Source organism: Scyliorhinus torazame, chromosome 8, assembly GCF_047496885.1.
Source record: "Scyliorhinus torazame isolate Kashiwa2021f chromosome 8, sScyTor2.1, whole genome shotgun sequence".
Lineage (NCBI taxonomy): Eukaryota > Metazoa > Chordata > Chondrichthyes > Carcharhiniformes > Scyliorhinidae > Scyliorhinus > Scyliorhinus torazame.
The window spans coordinates 16,040,154-16,058,176 of NC_092714.1; the positions used below are offsets into that span (position 1 = coordinate 16,040,154).

The window sequence follows — 18,023 nt, forward strand, 5'->3', positions numbered from 1 at the left end:
CACCCACCCCATCCTCTTCACCCCACGCATTGATCATGGCCAGTCCACCTCACCTGCACCTCTTTGGACTTTGGGAGGAAACCAAAGAAAACCCACGCAGTCACGGGGAGAACGTGCAAACACCACACAGTCGCCCAAGGCCAGAACTGAACCCGGGTCTCTGACGCTGTGAGATAACAGTGCTCACGATTGTGACACAGTGCTACTTCTTGTCCAGTCCTCACACTGTTACCTCTGGAACCTTACAAGGATCAACCCTTGATCACCTATCCTTGTTCATCTAGATAGCGTCCTTTAGTGATATCAGCCAGAGACCTGAGGTCACTATCTGCATGTGCAATGTGCAATTGCCAGGGATGGTGTTCCCAGGTATCTGCTGCCCTGTCTATCCAGGTAGTAGAGGTCGTGGGTTTTGAACGTGCCATCAAAGAAGCTTAGGTGAGTTGCTGCAGTGTCTCTTGCAGATGGCACACGGCTGGCACTGTGCACTGGTGGTGGAAGGAATGAATGATTAAGGTGGTGAATTGGGTGAAAATCAAGTGTGTTGCTTTGTCCTGGAGGGTGTTGAGCTTCTCATGTGTTGTGTGAGTTGCACTCATCATTCTATCACACTCCTGATTTGGTACCTTGTAGATGGTGGAACAGGCATTGGGAGTCAAGAGGTGGGGGACTCTCTGCAGAATTCCCAGTCTCTGACTGAACATGTAGCCACAGTATTTATGCAGCATGTCCAGTTTATATTCTGATCAATGGTAACCACCAGGACTTTGATAGTGGAGGATTCAGTAATCGTAATGCCTTGAACGTCAAGGGGAGATGGTTAGATTCTTTTTCTTGTTGGAGATGATCATTCGCTGTCATTTGTGTGGTGTGTATGTTACTTGTGGACGATTTTAACTCCGAGGGAACAAACTTCAGAAACATAGCACACAGAGGAATTTTATGTGATCACATGGATGGATATGTTGATTGTCATGTGTACCGAGGTACAGTGAAAAGTATTTTTCTGCGTGCAGCTCAAACAGATCATTTAGTACATGAAAAGAAAATCCATAATAGGGCAACACAAGGTACACAATGTAAATACCTAGACACCGGCATCGGGTGAAGCATACAGGAGAGTAGTAATAGTCAGATCAGTCCATAAGAGGGTCATTCAGGAGTCTGGTAACAACCGGGAAGAAGCCATTTTTGAATCTGTTCCTGTGTGCTCTCAGACTTTTGGGAAATGAAATGAAAGTCGCTTGTTGTCACAAGTAGGTTTCAAATGAAGTTACTGTGAAAAGCCCCTAGTCGCCACATTCCGGCGCCTGTTCGGGGAGGCTGGTACGGGAGAAATTGGAAGAGTGAGTAAGCCGGGTAGGAGGGGCCTTTGATTATGCTGCCCGCTTTCCCCAGGCAGCGAGAGGTGTTGATGGAGTCAATGGATGGGAGGCAGGTTCGTGTGATGGACTGGGCGGTGTTCACGACGCTCTGACGTTTCTTGCGGTTCCCATACCAGACTGTGAAGCAGCCAGACAGGACGCTTTCTATGGTGCATCTGTAAAGCTAAACTCTTTGGTGTTAAGGTCAACCGAACCCGGCCACTACGTTCACTGGGTGTCGTAAAGAAGAATCTCTTGTATCCAATCCACAAATTCTGTAACACGTGCATAAGCCCCCGCACTGTGAGGCAGCCCGCAGCCATGTCCGAATGAGGTCACACCGGCCAGAAACCACTCATTGCCTTGTTTACAGCTGAGAGGACCTCCAGAGTCACCCTACATACAAACAACAGAAATTTTGAAAGTTACATTTATGTATTGGCTTGCCATATCTCTCAGTCTGGTCCTGAAGTGCTCCCCATATGATGGCAGGATTTTCCCTCCCAGCCTTGTCGTGTGCTAACATTCCAGGCCAATGAATTTGTTTTGAAATGACCAGCTAATGTACGTCAGTAAACTAACAACCATTTTGCAAACATCAAGAGCAGAAATGGTCATCCTGCTTCTGGTGGTGTTTTGGTAGAAGAAGGGTTTTTGGACTGAATATCGAGAGAGTTTCTGCTCTTCGATTATCCAGAGGAAATCTTCCATGTCCACTTGAAGGACAGGAGATAGCCCACATTTTGACAGCTTATTCATGGGGTCAGATCTCTGACAGCGTCGCACTCCCTAGTTGCTGCACAGTTGTCCCAGCCCAGATTACGTGTTGAAGTCATTGACCTTCTGACTTTGAACCAGCATTGCCACGAGCTGATTAGAAAATTGAGTGGTGCGGCAGCACGGTGGCACAGTGGGTTAGCACTGCGGTCTCACGGCGCTGAGGTCCCAGGTTCGATCCCGGCCCGGGGTCACTGCCCCTGTGGAGTTTGCACATTCTCCCCGTGTTTGTGTGGGTTTCGCCCCCACAACCCAAAAATGTGCAGGGTAGGTGGATAGGCCACGCTAAATTGCCCCTTAATTGGAAAAAATGAATTGGGTACTCCAAATTCTTTTTTTTTAAAGAAAAAGAAAATGCGAGGCGCTACATTCGGTTGGAGGGGGTAGCGGATGTAGGTTTTGGTTCGACCTTGAGGAATTTGTAAACAAGGATTTAATTTAGAGCAGGACGCAGGTGAAGTTGAGCACGTTTGAACCGGCCGTCATTTGGTTGAAAACCCGATATCTAAACAGAGCAACACAACGACAGAAATATGCTGAGGACATGCTCAACTGAACTGCTTATTGTCACACCTGATAATTCAGAGCACAAAGGGGTTTACCTGGCACGTGTCCACACCTCCTTCTTCATAACCGGCGCACATCATGTTTTCTGTAATGTTATACTGTGGCAACTGCTTCTGACACTTTTGATTGGACACAAGAGGGATCTCTGCCTCCTGCAGGACACTCGCTGGTGGCCCTGGGTGATGAAGGTGAAAGGTAGATCAAATACAAAAGATGGAGAGGGAAAGCAGTCTCTTGATATATCATGAGAACACAGGAACAGGCACTGTAGCTCAGCAACTGCGATCCTCCATATGGTCCATCTAGCCGAATTCTGCTCCCCTGATCACTCCCTACAGCCTTTAATGATCCTCGATGTGAGACAACTATCTTTTACTTTTCAGAGTATTATGGACTGTACCTCAACAATGCTTTGTAAATTCCATATTCCACTTTTGCACAAGGAAAAACTTTCTAATTTTCTAGCTGAAGGATGGTGGAGGCAGAGACGCTCATAACTTTTAAGGAGTATTTAGATGTGCATTTGCCATGCCAAGGGATACAAGGCTATGGGCCAAATGCTGGAAAATGGGATTAGAATAGTTAGGTGGTTGTTTTGAACGGCCCAGAAACAATGGCCTTTTCTGCGCTGTGGACCTCTATGATTCTATGTCCTCAGTGCCTCTCAAATAGAAGCAGTCAAAGAAAATCAAACAAGGTTTATGCTCTTGATCATTATCCAGTACTTCCTGAGGGAAATGGTTGAGGATAAATATAATTGGAAGACAGAATCTGGTCCAGATTTTATTTCCAAATAATTTGCAGAAACCCTCTGACCAGGCTCACATATTCAGAAAGATATTTTGGGTGAGCTACTGGAGATTTTGGGCTGAAAATGAGAAATGGCAACTGTTATGTTCTGTGACCAGGGGCGGGATTCTCCCCTACCTGGCAGGGCGGGGGGCTCTGGCGGGATGGAGTGGCGTGAACCACTCTGGCGTGGATCGCCCCAAAGGTGCGGAATCCTCCGCACCTTTAGGGGCTAGGCCCGCCCCGGAGTGTTTGACGCCCCGCTGGCTGGCGTGGAAGGCCTTTGGCGCCACGCCAGCCAGGGCCGAAGGGACTCCGCTGGCCAGCGCGAGTCCGCACATGCGCAGGAGCGTCAGCCATGGCGGAGGCTGATGGTCGGCGCGTAGGAAAAGAGTGCCGCCACGGCACAGGCCCGCCCGTAGATCGGTGGGCCCCGATCGCGGGCCAGGCCACCGTCGGGGCACCCCCCCGGGGCCAGATCGCCCCGCGCCCCCCCCCAAGACCCCAGAGCCTGGCCGTGCCGCCAGGTCCCGCCGGTAAGGGACCCGGTTCAATTTACGCCGGCGGGACTGGCATAGAAGCAGCGGGACTTCGGCCCATCGCAGGCCGGAGAATTGTCGAGGGGAGCACGCCAACCGGCGCGGCGTGATTCCCGCCCCGCTGAATCTCCGGTGCCGGAGAATTCGGTGACCAGCGGGGGGGGGGGGATTCACGCCGCCCCCCGGTGGTTCTCCGACCCGGCGGAGGGTCGGAGAATCCCGCCTCTTGTCTTTGCAATAAGTCATACAGAACTGCTGGTGACTTAACTAGAATGATGCTTTATTGATGTACATTTAGTAAGGCAACAATTAGAAATGCTATACAGACTAACAAAGAACAAAGAACAAAGAAATGTACAGCACAGGAACAGGCCCTTCGGCCCTCCAAGCCCGTGCCGACCATGCTGCCCGACTAAACTACAATCGTCTGCACTTCCTGGGTCCGTATCCCTCTATTCCCATCCTATTCATGTATTTGTCAAGATGCCCCTTAAATGTCACTATCGTCCCTGCTTCCACCACCTCCTCCGGTAGCGAGTTCCAGGCACCCACTACCCTCTGTGTAAAAAACTTGCCTCGGACATCTACTCTAAACCTTGCCCCTCGCACCTTAAACCTATGCCCCTGAGTAATTGACCCCTCTACCCTGGGGAAAAGCCTCTGACTAGCCACACTGTCTGTGCCCCTCATAATTTTGTAGACCTCTATCAGGTCGCCCCTCAACCTCCGTCGTTCCAGTGTGAACAAATCAAGTTTATTTAACCGCTCCTCATAGCTAATGCCCTCCATACCAGGCAACATTCTGGTAAATCTCCTCTGCACCCTCTCCAAAGCCTCCACATCCTTCTGGTAGTGTGGCGACCAGAATTGAACACTATACTCCAAGTGTGGCCTAACTAAGGTTCTATACAGCTGCAACATGACTTGCCAATTCTTATACTCAATGCCCCGGCCAATGAAGGCAAGCATGCCGTATGCCTTCTTGACTACCTTCTCCACCTGTATTGCCCCTTTCAGTGACCTGTGGACCTGTACACCTAGATCTCTCTGACTTTCAATACTCTTGAGGGTTCTACCATTCACTGTATATTCCCTACCTGCATTAGACCTTCCAAAATGCATTACCTCACATTTGTCCGGATTAAACTCCATCTGCCGTCTCTCCGCCCATGTCTCCAAACAATTTAAATCCTGCTATATCCTCTGACAGTCCTCATCGCTATCCGCAATTCCACCAACCTTTGTGTCGTCTGCAAACTTACTAATCAGACCAGTTACATTTTCCTCCAAATCATTTATATATACTACAAACAGCAAAAGTCCCAGCACTGATCCCTGCGGAACACCACTGGTCACAGCCCTCCAATTAGAAAAGCATCCTTCCATTGCTATTCTCTGCCTTCTATGACCTAGCCAGTTCTGTATCCACCTTGCCAGCTCACCCCTGATCCCGTGTGACTTCACCTCTTGTACTAGTCTACCATGAGGGACCTTGGCAAAGGCCTTACTGAAGTCCATATAGATAACATCCAATGCCCTACCTGCATCAATCATCTTTGTGACCTCCTCGAAAAACTATATCAAGTTAGTGAGACACGACCTCCCCTTCACAAAACCATGCTGCCTCTCACTAATACATCCATTTGCTTCCAAATGGGAGTAGATCCTGTCTCGAAGAATTCTCTCCAGTAATTTCCCTACCACTGAAGTAAGGCTCACTGGCCTGTAGTTCCCTGGATTATCCTTGCTACCCTTCTTAAATAGAGGAACAACATTGGCTATTCTCCAGTCCTCTGGGACATCACCTGAAGACAGTGAGGATCCAAAGATTTCTGTCAAGGCCTCAGCAATTTCCTCTCCAGCCTCCTTCAGTATTCTGGGGTAGATCCCATCAGGCCCTGGGGACTTATCTACCTTCATATTTTTTAAGACGCCCAACACCTCGTCTTTTTGGATCTCAATGTGACCCAGGATATCTACACACCCTTCTCCAGACTCAACATCTACCAATTCCTTCTCTTTGGTGAATACTGATGCAAAGTATTCATTTAGTACCTCACCCATTTCCTCTGGCTCCACACATAGATTCCCTTGCCTCTCCTTCAGTGTGCCAACCCTTTCCCTGGCTACCCTCTTGCTTTTTATGTACGTGTAAAAAGCCTTGGGATTTTCCTTAACCCTATTTGCCAATGACTTTTCGTGACCCCTTCTAGCCCTCCTGACTCCTTGCTTAAATTCCTTCCTACTTTCCTTATATTCCACACAGGCTAGTCTGTTCCCAGCCTTTTAGCCCTGACAAATGCCTCCTTTTTCTATTTGACGAGGCCTACAATATCTCTCGTTATCCAAGGTTCCCGAAAATTGCCGTATTTATCCTTCTTCCTCACAGGAACATGCCGGTCCTGAATTCCTTTCAACTGACACTTGAAAGCCTCCCACACGTCAGATGTTGATTTGCCCTCAATCATCCGCCCCCAATCTAGGTTCTTCAGTTCCCGCCTAATATTGTTATAATTAGCCTTCCCCCAATTTAGCACATTTACCCTAGGACCACTCTTATCCTTGTCCACCAGCACTTTAAAACTTACTAAATTGTGGTCACTGTTCCCGAAATGCTCCCCGACTGAAACTTCTACCACCTGGCCGGGCTCATTCCCCAATACCAAGTCCAGTACCGCCCCTTCCCTAGTTGGACTGTCTACATATTGTTTTAAGAAGCCCTCCTGGATGCTCCTTACAAATTCTGCCCCGTCTAAGCCCCGGCACTATATGAGTCCCAGTCAATATTGGGGAAGTTGAAGTCTCCCATCACCACCACCCTGTTGTTTTTACTCTTTTCCAAAATCTGTCTACCTATCTGCTCCTCTATCTCCCGCTGGCTGTTGGGAGGCCTGTAGTAAACCCCCAACATTGTGACTGCACCCTTCTTATTCCTGATCTCTACCCATAGAGCCTCATTGCCCTCTGAGGTGTCCTCCCACAGTACAGCTGTGATATCCTCCCTAACCAGTAGTGCAACTCCACCACCCCTTTTACATCCCCCTCTATCCCGCCTGAAACATCTAAATCCTGGAATGTTTAGCTGCCAATCCAGCCCTTCCCTCAACCAGGTCTCTTAATGGCAACAACATCATAGTTCCAAGCTCTAAGTTCATCTCCCTTACCCATAATACTTCTTGCATTAAAACGTATGCACTTCAGGCCACCAGACCCATTGTGCTCAGCAACTTCTCCCTGTCTGCTCTGCCTCAGAGCCACACTGTCCCTATTCCCTAGTTCTTCCTCAATGCTCTCACCTTCTGACCTATTGGTCCCGTGCCCACCCCCCGCCATACTAGTTTAAACCCTCCTGTGTGACACGAGCAAACCTCGCGGCCAGGATATTTATCCCTCTCCAGTTTAGATGCAACCCGTCCTTCTTATATAGGTCACACCTGCCCCGGAAGAGCTCCCAGTGGTCCAGATACGGAAACCCTCCCTCCTACACCAGCTGTTTAGCCACGTGTTTAGCTGCTCTATCTTCCTATTTCTAGCCTCACTGGCACGTGGCACAAGGAGTAATCCCGAGATTACAACCCTCGAAGTCCTGTCTTTTAACTTTCTGCCTAGCTCCATGAACTCCTGCTGCAGGACCTCATGCCCCTTCCTGCCTATGTCATTAGTGCCAATATGTACAACGACCTCTGCCTGTTTGCCATCCCCCTTCAGGATGCCCTCTACCTGTTCGGAGACATCCTGGACCCTGGCACCAGGGAGGCAACATACCATCCTGGAGTCTCTTTCACGTCCACAGAAGCACCTATCTGTGCCCCTGACTATAGAGTCCCCTCTTACTATTGCTCTTCTGCGATTTGACCCTCCCTTCTGAACATCAGAGCCAGCCGTGGTGCCACTGCTCTGGCTGCTGCTGTTTTCCCCTGATAGGCTATCCCCCCTGACAGTATCCAAAGGGGTATACCTGTTCTAGAGGGGGACAACCACAGGGGATTCCTGCACTAACTACCTGCCCTTTCTGGTGGTCACCCATTTCTCTGTCTGCACCTTGGGTGTGTCCACATTTATATAACTGCGATCTATGACGCTTTCCACCACCTGCATGCTCCTAAGTGCATCCAATTGCTGCTCCAACCGAACCATGCGGTCTGTGAGGAGCTCCAGTTGGGTGCACTTTCTGCAGATGAAGCCATCCGGGACGCTGGAAGCCTCCCGGACCTGCCACATCTCACAGTCAGAGCACTGCACCCCACTAACTGTCATTGCATCAATTTATTAGTAAATTAAAATTAAAAGTTAAAAATTTGTTTTAAAAAAAGTTACTGTTAACTATCTGTTTCCTAGCACTAGATTTCTACTATAAATGTGAAAGCTAAATATAGTACTCTCCGATCTCTGGCTTAGATACCCCTCTAAATTATAATTCAGTAATTATGTTTAATTAGTTACCAATGCTTAATTTTTTAAATTTAGTGTAGATTCCCAACCAGCCACTCAGGTCACAGCTTTTCTGTGATGTCACTTCAGTTTCCCCCCCTCCACACACACAATTTGAAAAGGTAATAAAAGTAAAAATGAGTATAAATCACTAACTTACCTTCTGAGGGTCTCAGATGTTCTCAGGTTCTCTGCCTGCTGATTAAAAGTTACAGGCCAGAAAAAAGAGAGAGAACAAAACAGTAGGGAAAAGCACCTTCTCCCACTCTGCACCGAATTACCTCACTGCACCAAATTACCAAGTTTCAAATTCTCACTCTGTCTGTGTCTCACTCACTCAGGCTGTGTCTCCTTGACCAGCGCAATGCTTACTAAGTGCGCTTTCTGTCTATCTTTTATACAGACTTTAGGATGACTCACACTACTTAAACTTCAAAGAGAAGAATACAATGTGTACCTCTGTGCCCCTAAACAGGCCTCAGGTGACTGCCAGATAACTGCCTCTCAGCAATTAGGGTGGGGGCAGCTTCAGCCAATCAGACACTAATCTACACTGCACTTTTAACTGAAAAACAACAGAATTAGATTTGTCACTTACCTTTCCTGGTTACCTCACTGCACCAAATTACCAAGTTTCAAATTCTCACTGTGTCTGTGTCTCACTCACTCTGGCTGTATTTCCTTGACCAGCACAAGGAAGTTAGCAGTTAGAATGTCACAACTGCCTGTTTAACACCTTGGAGCAGGTGATGTCCAGGTGAGATGTACTGAAGAATTACTTTCTCCAGCATCTGCATGTGTTTTTTCCACACTGTGTACGTCAAGACAGCTGTTTTCCTGTTTTAACCGGGTGGTGGAGGTGACCATTTATTCTCCAGTTAGTGGACTAAGTTACTGATTGAGTTGCGTAGACTGTCCTGGCACTACCCTTACGTGCGAGTGACCTGGCGTACGCCTTACAACCTTCTGCCGATAGCCGGGTGTCACATGACTGATGTCTGAAGCCACTTGCTAGTTGGAGGTCGCGATGCTGAGTATGTACAATATTATTCACAGGCATATCACCACAACAACGACTTGTATGTGTGCAGCAACAGTAATATAATAAACCACCCCAAGGCACTTCACGACATAATCTGACAACTAGCCACAAAAGGAGAGATTGGGGCAAATGGCCAAATTTTGATCAAAGAGGCAGATTTTGAGGAGCATCTTAAAGGGGGACAGTAAAGTAGAGAGGTGGAGAGGTGTAGGGAGAGAGCTCACAACCACCAATGACCGATCGATTTAAAACAGGGATGCTGAAGAGGCCGGAATTAGCCGAGCGCAGGGATCTGAAAGGGTTATGGGGTTGGAGAAGATTACAGAGGTACGGGGGCAGGAATCGGCTGGCCAATCTTCCAGGATTGTCCTGGAAACTCCAGGAATTGAAGGTCCGCCCCCTGAGTACTGTTGCCAGCAAATCCAGGCGCAAAAAGACAATGTGCAAGTGTGTAGTTTTCTCATTTTCTTTGAACGCTTGTTTATTAGTTTTAAAGGTTTTTGTAGATGGGTGGGTGGGGGAGGGGGGGCGCGCGAAGAAGGGATGGGGAAGGCTGTTTGACTAGGTGGAGTGGCTGGGGATGGGAGGTCATGTGAGAAAATCTCCAGTGACATGTCCAATCAGAGAAAGGCTTGCCATCTTTGGTTGGAGGTTTCTTGGGGGTTTTGTCACATGCTGCCTGCACCTGCCCTCCACTCCCCATGCCACTTCATTCGGAGGAACACCAGCGCAATTCTTGAGCATTGCAAACACCAAACGAGAAATTAGTATCCCTCGAGGGTAAGCCTCTCGGCTCAGCCACCCACCCTCCTCCACACCGTTATAACGTCCTGCCCAGCTTACCATTTTCGGCCACTGCACCCCAACCGGCAATGTAGCACATACCTCCCGGTAAGAACTGTTGCTTCCTGGCTGGGAGGCACAAGGGCTGGACAAACTCTGAAAAATAAGCACGCACAGCTTGTGAACAAACCATTCACGGCTCTCCTGAACTGCCAGCGGGGAGGGGTCTAGACATATTGACAAGTTTGCAGGCGTCTGATTACTAGAGTGAGGTGTCAGAATGATTCTTTAACTGAAGTAAGAGACAGAAACTGTGTCAGACTGTTGTACAATGCTCTTATGCAAATACCTTCACTGCACACTGTGATGGTGGGGATAATGATTGCTCGTGCTGTCTGGTGCTGATATCCAATTCGACAGTCAGCACATCTTCAAAGGATCTGCCGTTATTCCGACATACGTTGTTTGTTGTTTTTACCTGCTCTTCGAGCAGCAACCTAGAGGGTGACAAACCTGTTCTCAAGTGTAGATCATAGCCTGCACACCAGGTAGTCTGTTATACTGGTATTGGTCGCCAACAGGACCCAGGGAGAACTACCCCCCCCCCCCCCCACTTCATAGAATCATAGAATCCCGACAGTACAGAAGGAGGCCATTCGGCCCATCGGGTCTGCACCGACCCTTGGAAAGAGCCCATGGGGGCAGGAATCGGCTGGCCAATCTTCCATGGGCCCATACCTCGGCCCATGCCCCAACCCTATCCCCGTAATCCAGTAAATCCACCAAACCTTTTGGACACTGAGGGGCAATTTGAGCGTGGCCAATCCACCTAACCTGCACATCTTTGGACTGTGGGAGGAAACTGGAGGAAATGCACGCAGACATGGGGAGAATGTGCAAACTCCACACGGACAGTCATCCGAGACCTGAATTGAATCCAGGTCCCTGGCGCTGTGAGGCCGCAGCGCTAACCACCGTGCCACCCTTTGAAATAATGGCCGGGATTCTCCGACCCCCGCCAGGTCGGAGCCTGTGCCATGGGGGCACTCTATTCTTCCGCGTCGGCCGCTGTGGTCCTCCGCCATGGCCGACACGGAGATGATCCCCCTTGCGCATGTGCTGAGATGATCCCAACACAACATGGTGCTCCCACGCATGCGCCAACCCGCGCCCGCCGGCGGAGGCCCTTCGGTGCCGGTTGGCGTGGCGCCAAGCCCCTTCCCCGCCGGCCGGTGCGGCGCAAACCACTCCGGCAACAGCCTAGCCCCTAAAGGTGCGGAGGATTCCCCCGGAGGATTCCGCACCTTGGGGAGGCCCGAAGCCGGCATGGTTCATGCCACTCCTTCCCGCTGGAGTTGCCCGCCCCACCGACTCCCGCAGAATCCCGCCCAATATTGCATTTCCTTTCAATATCCACCTGAGTGGACACTTGGGGCGGAATTCTCCCAGAGAATCGTCGCCGCGGCGCGGGAATTGCATGACGCCGCTCCGACGCCGGGACGCCATTCTCCGATGCATGGCAACATGGGCGCCCACGCGTGGCACCTGGCCGCTCGGAGAATCGGCAAAAACGGTCGCAGCGGTGATTCTCCGCTGGAGCAGGGATTCTCTAGGCCGGATGGTCTGAGGTCCCACCGGCGTGACCAGATGTCGCCGGCGCCGTTCTAACATGGTACAAAGCAGCGTCAGCCAGCCGTGCTGTGGGAGGAGGTGAGTGACAGCGTGGAGCCGGCCCCTGGGGGGGGGGGGTGGGGGGTTGCTGGTTGATGGCGTTGGGGGTGGGGAGCCCGGGAGGGGGAGCGGAACAGCTGTGTCTGCGGGCAGTGTGGGGGAGGCTGCCAGGGGTGGGGGTGGGGGGGTGGTGCACACATCCGGGGATGGGGGTGGGGAAGGAGCAGTGGGGGCGACAAAGGCTGCGGGCGGCCACTGCGTGCCATGGCAGGGCGGATCCAACGGCCAGACCCCATGACGACGGACACGCGGCTGTCCACCCAACCCGTTCGCTTCGCGGTGCAGGCGTCCCGGCCGTCCTGACGTGTGCCAGACACCCGCACCCCACCCACCAAACTGGCGGCACCCACCAGCGGGTATGTCCAGGGCGGCACACACGGGAGCCCCCGGTGTGGGTACTGCCACCAGATGGTGTCCCCGGCAGAGGGGACGGCCGACGGGTCTCAGAGCACCGAGGGGGCAGGGGTGGGTGCGTGCTGGCAACCAGGCCGGCCATGTAGACCATGGCACCTGGTTGTGGAGGGGAAGGGGGTGTATACCAAGGCTGAAACCCTGTCTACTCCTACCCCCTACAGATAGTACAATGTTTAGCCACCTTCCAGCATTGCAGGCCGCCGTGGTGGGGCTGCCTCCCTGCTTGTGGCCCAGTGGGAGCTGGAGCACGGGCGTGACAGGGAGGTGGCGGAGCCTGTTGTATAGTAGCGGGCTGCAGTGGAACACGTGCAAGCCACCCAGGCCGCAGGGCCAGATGCCCGAGAGGGGCAAGAGGAGCACCACGCCGTGTGGGAACCACAGCACGGGGATAACAAGGAGGAGGGGGTTCCACGGCCACGGAGGCGACCGATGCGACACCATGTGTACCGGCACCGCATGTCCTTCGGCGACCTCCCGGACAGGGCGTGCAGGAGGAGACTCCGGATGAGCCGGGAGACCAACGCCCACATCTGCCACCTGATGGCACACCTGGCACGCCCTCCCGGTGGCCGTCAAGGTGACGGTCGCCCTCAACTTCTTTGTGATAGGGTCGTTCCAGTCACTGAGTGGGGTCCTGTCCGGCATCTCCAAGCCATCAGTGCACGGGTGCATCCGGGAGGTCACCGATGCGCTGTATGACATCGCGGACCGGTGCATGCAGTTCCCTGTAGACTGCGCCCATCAGGATGCCCGCGCAGTGGGTATCGCCGCTGTTGCCCGGATACCCATGGTGTAGGGGGCGATCGATGGAGTGCACATCGCAATGCGGCCCACCTTGGAGGAAAGGGCCATGTGCCTGAACAGGAAGGGTACAGGTGGTCTGTGACCACAGGATGACGATCCTCCACATCTGCGCCAGGTACCCTGGCAGTGTGCATGACTCCTTTATACTCTACCAATCGTTCATCCCTGCCATGTTTGAGGGACAACCCCCCCCCCCACCTGCGGGGCTGGTTGCTGAGTGACAGGGGTTATCCGTTGCCATCATGGCTGATGATTCCTATCCGGAGGCCACAGACCGATGCGGAGCGCCGCTGCAGTGATGCCCATGCAGCGACGAGGAGTGTGGTCGAGAGGTGCTTTGGGCTGCTGAACATGTGCTTTAGGTACCTGGACCGCTCTGGGAGGGCCCTCCAGTACCCGTCGGAGAGGGTAGGCCGCATTATCGTGGTCTGCTGCGTCCTGCACAACATAGCCCAGCAGAGGGACGATGTGCTGGAGGAGGAGGAGAAGAACGGTCAGGATGAGGGGAACCCTTCTCCAGATGAGGGGCATGGCGAGGGGGAAGCAGATGCACGGGACATGGGGGATGGGCGGCAACAGGAGGCTGCCCAGGGACGCCGGCTGGGCCAGCAGGCACGGGTGTCACGGGTAGCTGCATGTTTCGGTGACCACCTTGGGGGTCAGCAGTGATGGGCACGGGCACCGACAGCAGAGTTCGGCACCTCCCCCACCACCGACCATCTTCACCTCCCCCACCACCGACCACCCTCACCTCGCCCACCACCGACCACCCTCACCTCGCCCACCACCGACCACCCTCACCTCGCCCACCACCGACCACCCTCACCTCCCACACCACCACATCACCCGCATGCATACTACCCCTCCATGACACATTCACCAGCGGCACAACGGGATGGGGGGCACACTATTGATGGTGTAAGCGGGTCTGGTCCAAGGCGTGGAGGATGATGACAGCCCCGCCGTGCGATGGCCTACGAGCCATACATCGTTCGACAATATCTGACTCATGGCTACATCAAGACCCTCCACCTGGGTGGACCCTGCACGTGGCCCAGACAATGCATCTCATGGCCCTGGCATATGGCTGGGGGCGGGTTGGTGTGGGAGCACCGTGGTAGGGGGTGGGGCGCCAGGCCGCACGTCACACGCACCGGAGCTCAACTTCTATCGCAGCGCCCCTCACACACACTGGCAAATAGTCCCCGCCCCACCCCCACCCGCATCGGACAGAGTACAGAGGCAGCTCACATCAGTGTGGAATGTGTTTAACAACAGACATCCTGTATATGTGCCCTAGCACATCTAACTATTCTGTGCCCTGCACCCGTGCCAAATTACTCATCAGTGTCTACCTTTCTGGCCTTACGGGCCCGATGACTACGTCTTGGTGTTCCCCCAGACGGTACAGCAGAACTGGAGGTGGACTCCTGTGATTCCTGCCCTGTGACTAGGGTCCCCTTTGGCAGCCGTTTCCCGGGGGGGCACGGCCTGGATGGGCCAGGCTGCTCCTCGGGCGATTGAGATGGCGTGGTGCCATCCTGTTCTGCCCCCTGCCCACTAGTTGCACCAAGGACGGTGGGGGTGGGAGGGGGGGGGGGGAGTCCAAGATGGCGCGGCGTTCCAGCAGCCCCCCCTGCAGGGGGAGCCGGAACGGGCCCCAGCACCTCCTCCTCCCTCGGGGTGCCCGGTGGCCCCCGGGGCTCTCCATGGGATGGGGTTGTGAGCGGATCCAGCACCCGGGGCACCACCATCATCTGGCACTGCCAGTCCTGGAAGCCCGCCCTGGTATCGACCAGGGTCTGGACGTTCGCAGCCATGGAGCTCAGGGAGTTCGGCATCCCTGTCTGGCTCTGTACAACACCGTCCGACACCCGGGCAATGGCACTGATGCTCTCAGCGATGGCCTGCTGGGACTGGACCATGGACTGCTGGGACTGAGCCATGGCCTGCTGGGACTGGGCCATGGACTGCTGGGACTGTGCCATGGCCTGCTGGGACTGTGCCATGGACTGCTGGGACTGGGCCATGGACTGCTGGGACTGGGCCATGGACTGCTGGGACTGGGCCATGGACTGCTGGGACTGGGCCATGGACTGCTGGGACTGGGCCATGGCCTGCTGGGACTGGGCCATGGACTGCTGGGACTGGGCCATGGCCTGCTGAGACTGGGCCATGGCCTGCTGGGACTGGGCCACGGACTGCTGGGACTGGACCATGACCTGCTGGGACTGGGCCATGGACTGCTGGGACTGGGCCATGGACTGCTGGGACTGGGCCATGGACTGCTGGGACTGGGCCATGGCCTGCTGGGACTGGGCCATGGACTGCTGGGACTGGGCTGGGGCCTGCTGGGACTGGGCCATGGACTGCTGGGACTGGGCTGGGGCCTGCTGGGACTGGGCCATGGACTGCTGAGACCGGGTCAGCTTGTTGAGCGCCTCTGTGATGTTCAGCTGGCCCTGGCTCATGGCTGCCTGTGAGACGGCAGCCCTGTCCTGGGCCGCGGAGGACGCGTGCACAGATAGCCCCAGGCCCTGCAAACTCAGTCCCATGCCCAACACCGTCGCCACCAATTGTCTCCACTGCGGACGCCACCCGTGCGGTGTTGGCCCGTGTGGCACTCATGACCGGCACCATTTCCTGCTCCTGGACGGGGATGCACCCCTGCACTTGCGTCTGCAGGTGCTGGAAACCGGCTGTCACACTATCACGCCCCTGGGTCCCAGACTGCATCGGGTCTATGGGTGGGCGGGGGAACTCCAGGAACCCGGGACCCGTCAGAGCGGCAGGCGTTTGCCGGGATTGGGCTGCCCTCTGACCGCCCGGCCCCTCAGCTGCCCCTACCTCCACCTGCTGTACCGGATCGGCTGTGTGGTGTGCACCAGTTAGTGTCCCAGAAGCCTCATCACTAAAATGGCCAACTGAGGTGAGAGTATCTGAGGTGGCAGAGGGTGCAGGGGACAGCTGTGACGCTACCTCAGTGTCTTCATCGGAGCTGCGGTCAGGGGTACTCTGGGGTGCCATGTCCCGTATGTTCATCCCCTCCGTGGTGGTGATGTGTTGTGTTCTTTCATGTCTGTCCGTCCCCTGTGTGCTAGTGTCCTGCGTCATCGTGTCATGTCTGTCTGTGCCCTGTGTGCCTGTGTCCTGTGTCGTCGTCCCCTGTGTGCCTGTGTCCTGTGTCGTCTTGTCATGCCTGTCTGTCCTCAGTGTGCCTGTCCCCTGTGTCGTCGTGACGTGTCTGTCTGTGCCCCGTGTGCTTGTGCCCTGTGTCGTGTCTGTCTGTCCCCTGTGTGCCTGTGTCCTGGGTTGTCGTGTCATCACTGTACTGGGCCGGAGGGCTGTTGTTGGAGCTGCCCTCCCCATCGCTGCTGGAGTCCCTGCGGGCTGGCCGCCCAGGCGCTGGCCGGGGGCGGTGTCTGCCAGGTGCTCCGGGTCGGTCACCGCATGGCCCGGCGACACACAATCCACCATCACGGTTAGGCAGGTGAAGGGGGGTGTTGGTCGCAGTACGGTGTGAGCGGGGGTGATGAGGGGAAAGTGCTGAGGGGAAACATGCTGGGGTAGTGTGCTGAGGGGAGAGTGCTGAGGGGAGAGTGCTGAGGGGAGAGGGCTGAGGGGAGAGGGCTGAGGGGAGAGTGCTGAGGGAAGGGGGCTGAGGGGAGATTGCTGAGGGACGGGGGCTGAGGGGAGAGTGCTGAGGGAAGAGTGCTGAGGGAAGGGGGCTGAGGGGAGAGTGCTGAGGGAAGAGTGCTGAGGGAAGGGGGCTGAGGGGAGAGTGCTGAGGGGAGAGTGCTGAGGGGAGAGGGCTGAGGGGAGAGTGCTGAGGGGAGAGTGCTGAGGGGAGAGTGCTTAGGGAAGGGGGCTGAGGGGAGAGTGCTGAGGGGAAAGGGCTGAGGGAAGGGGGCTGAGGGGAGAGTGCTGAGGGGAGAGTGCTGAAGGGAGAGTGCTGAGGGAAGGGGGCTGAGGGGAGATTGCTGAGGGGAGAGTGCTGAGGGAAGGGGGCTGAGGGTAGTGTGCTGAGGGGAGAGGGCTGAGGGGAGAGTGCTGGGGGGAGTTTGCTGAGGGAAGGGGGCTGAGGGGAGAGTGCTGAGGGGAGAGTGCTGAGGGGAGAGTGCTGGGGGTAGTGTGCTGAGGGGAGAGTGCTGAGGGGAGAGTGCTGAGGGGAGAGTGCTGAGGGAAGGGGGCTGAGGGGAGAGTGCTGAGGGGAGAGTGCTGAGGGAAGGGGGCTGAGGGGAGAGTGCTGAGGGGAGAGTGCTGAAGGGAGAGTGCTGAGGGAAGGGGGCTGAGGGGAGAGTGCTGAGGGAAGAGTGCTGAGGGGAGAGTGCTGGGGGTAGTGTGCTGAGGGGAGAGTGCTGAGGGGAGAGTGCTGAGGGGAGAGTGCTGAGGGGAGAGTGCTGAGGGGAGAGTGCTGAGGGAAGGGGGCTGAGGGGAGAGTGCTGAGGGGAGAGTGCTGAGGGAAGGGGGCTGAGGGGAGAGTGCTGAGGGAAGGGGGCTGAGGGGAGAGTGCTGAGGGGAAAGGGCTGAGGGAAGGGGGCTGAGGGGAGAGTGCTGAGGGGAGAGTGCTGAAGGGAGAGTGCTGAGGGAAGGGGGCTGAGGGGAGATTGCTGAGGGGAGAGTGCTGAGGGAAGGGGGCTGAGGGTAGTGTGCTGAGGGGAGAGGGCTGAGGGGAGAGTGCTGGGGGGAGTTTGCTGAGGGAAGGGGGCTGAGGGGAGAGTGCTGAGGGGAGAGTGCTGAGGGGAGAGTGCTGGGGGTAGTGTGCTGAGGGGAGAGTGCTGA

At 54.7% G+C, this 18,023-nt stretch overlaps 1 protein-coding gene across 2 annotated transcripts in view; it reads right to left on the minus strand.

Annotated features, from left to right (window-relative positions):
- Positions 1-933: 933 nt before the first annotated feature.
- Positions 934-18,023, minus strand: part of tmprss15 (transmembrane serine protease 15) — a 146,720-nt gene continuing 129,630 nt past the window's right edge. Inside the window, exons 22-24 of one of the 2 annotated variants that reach the window (XM_072513134.1) lie at positions 10,395-10,448; positions 2,744-2,883; positions 934-1,760 (exon numbers count right to left, since the gene is read on the minus strand). In XM_072513134.1, the coding sequence (XP_072369235.1) occupies positions 1,593-1,760; positions 2,744-2,883; positions 10,395-10,448 (362 nt within the window). In that variant the 3' untranslated portion in view covers positions 934-1,592. Of the gene's footprint in view, positions 1,761-2,743; positions 2,884-10,352; positions 10,449-18,023 lie in introns of both variants that reach the window. The other variant, XM_072513133.1, reaches the window with a different exon arrangement.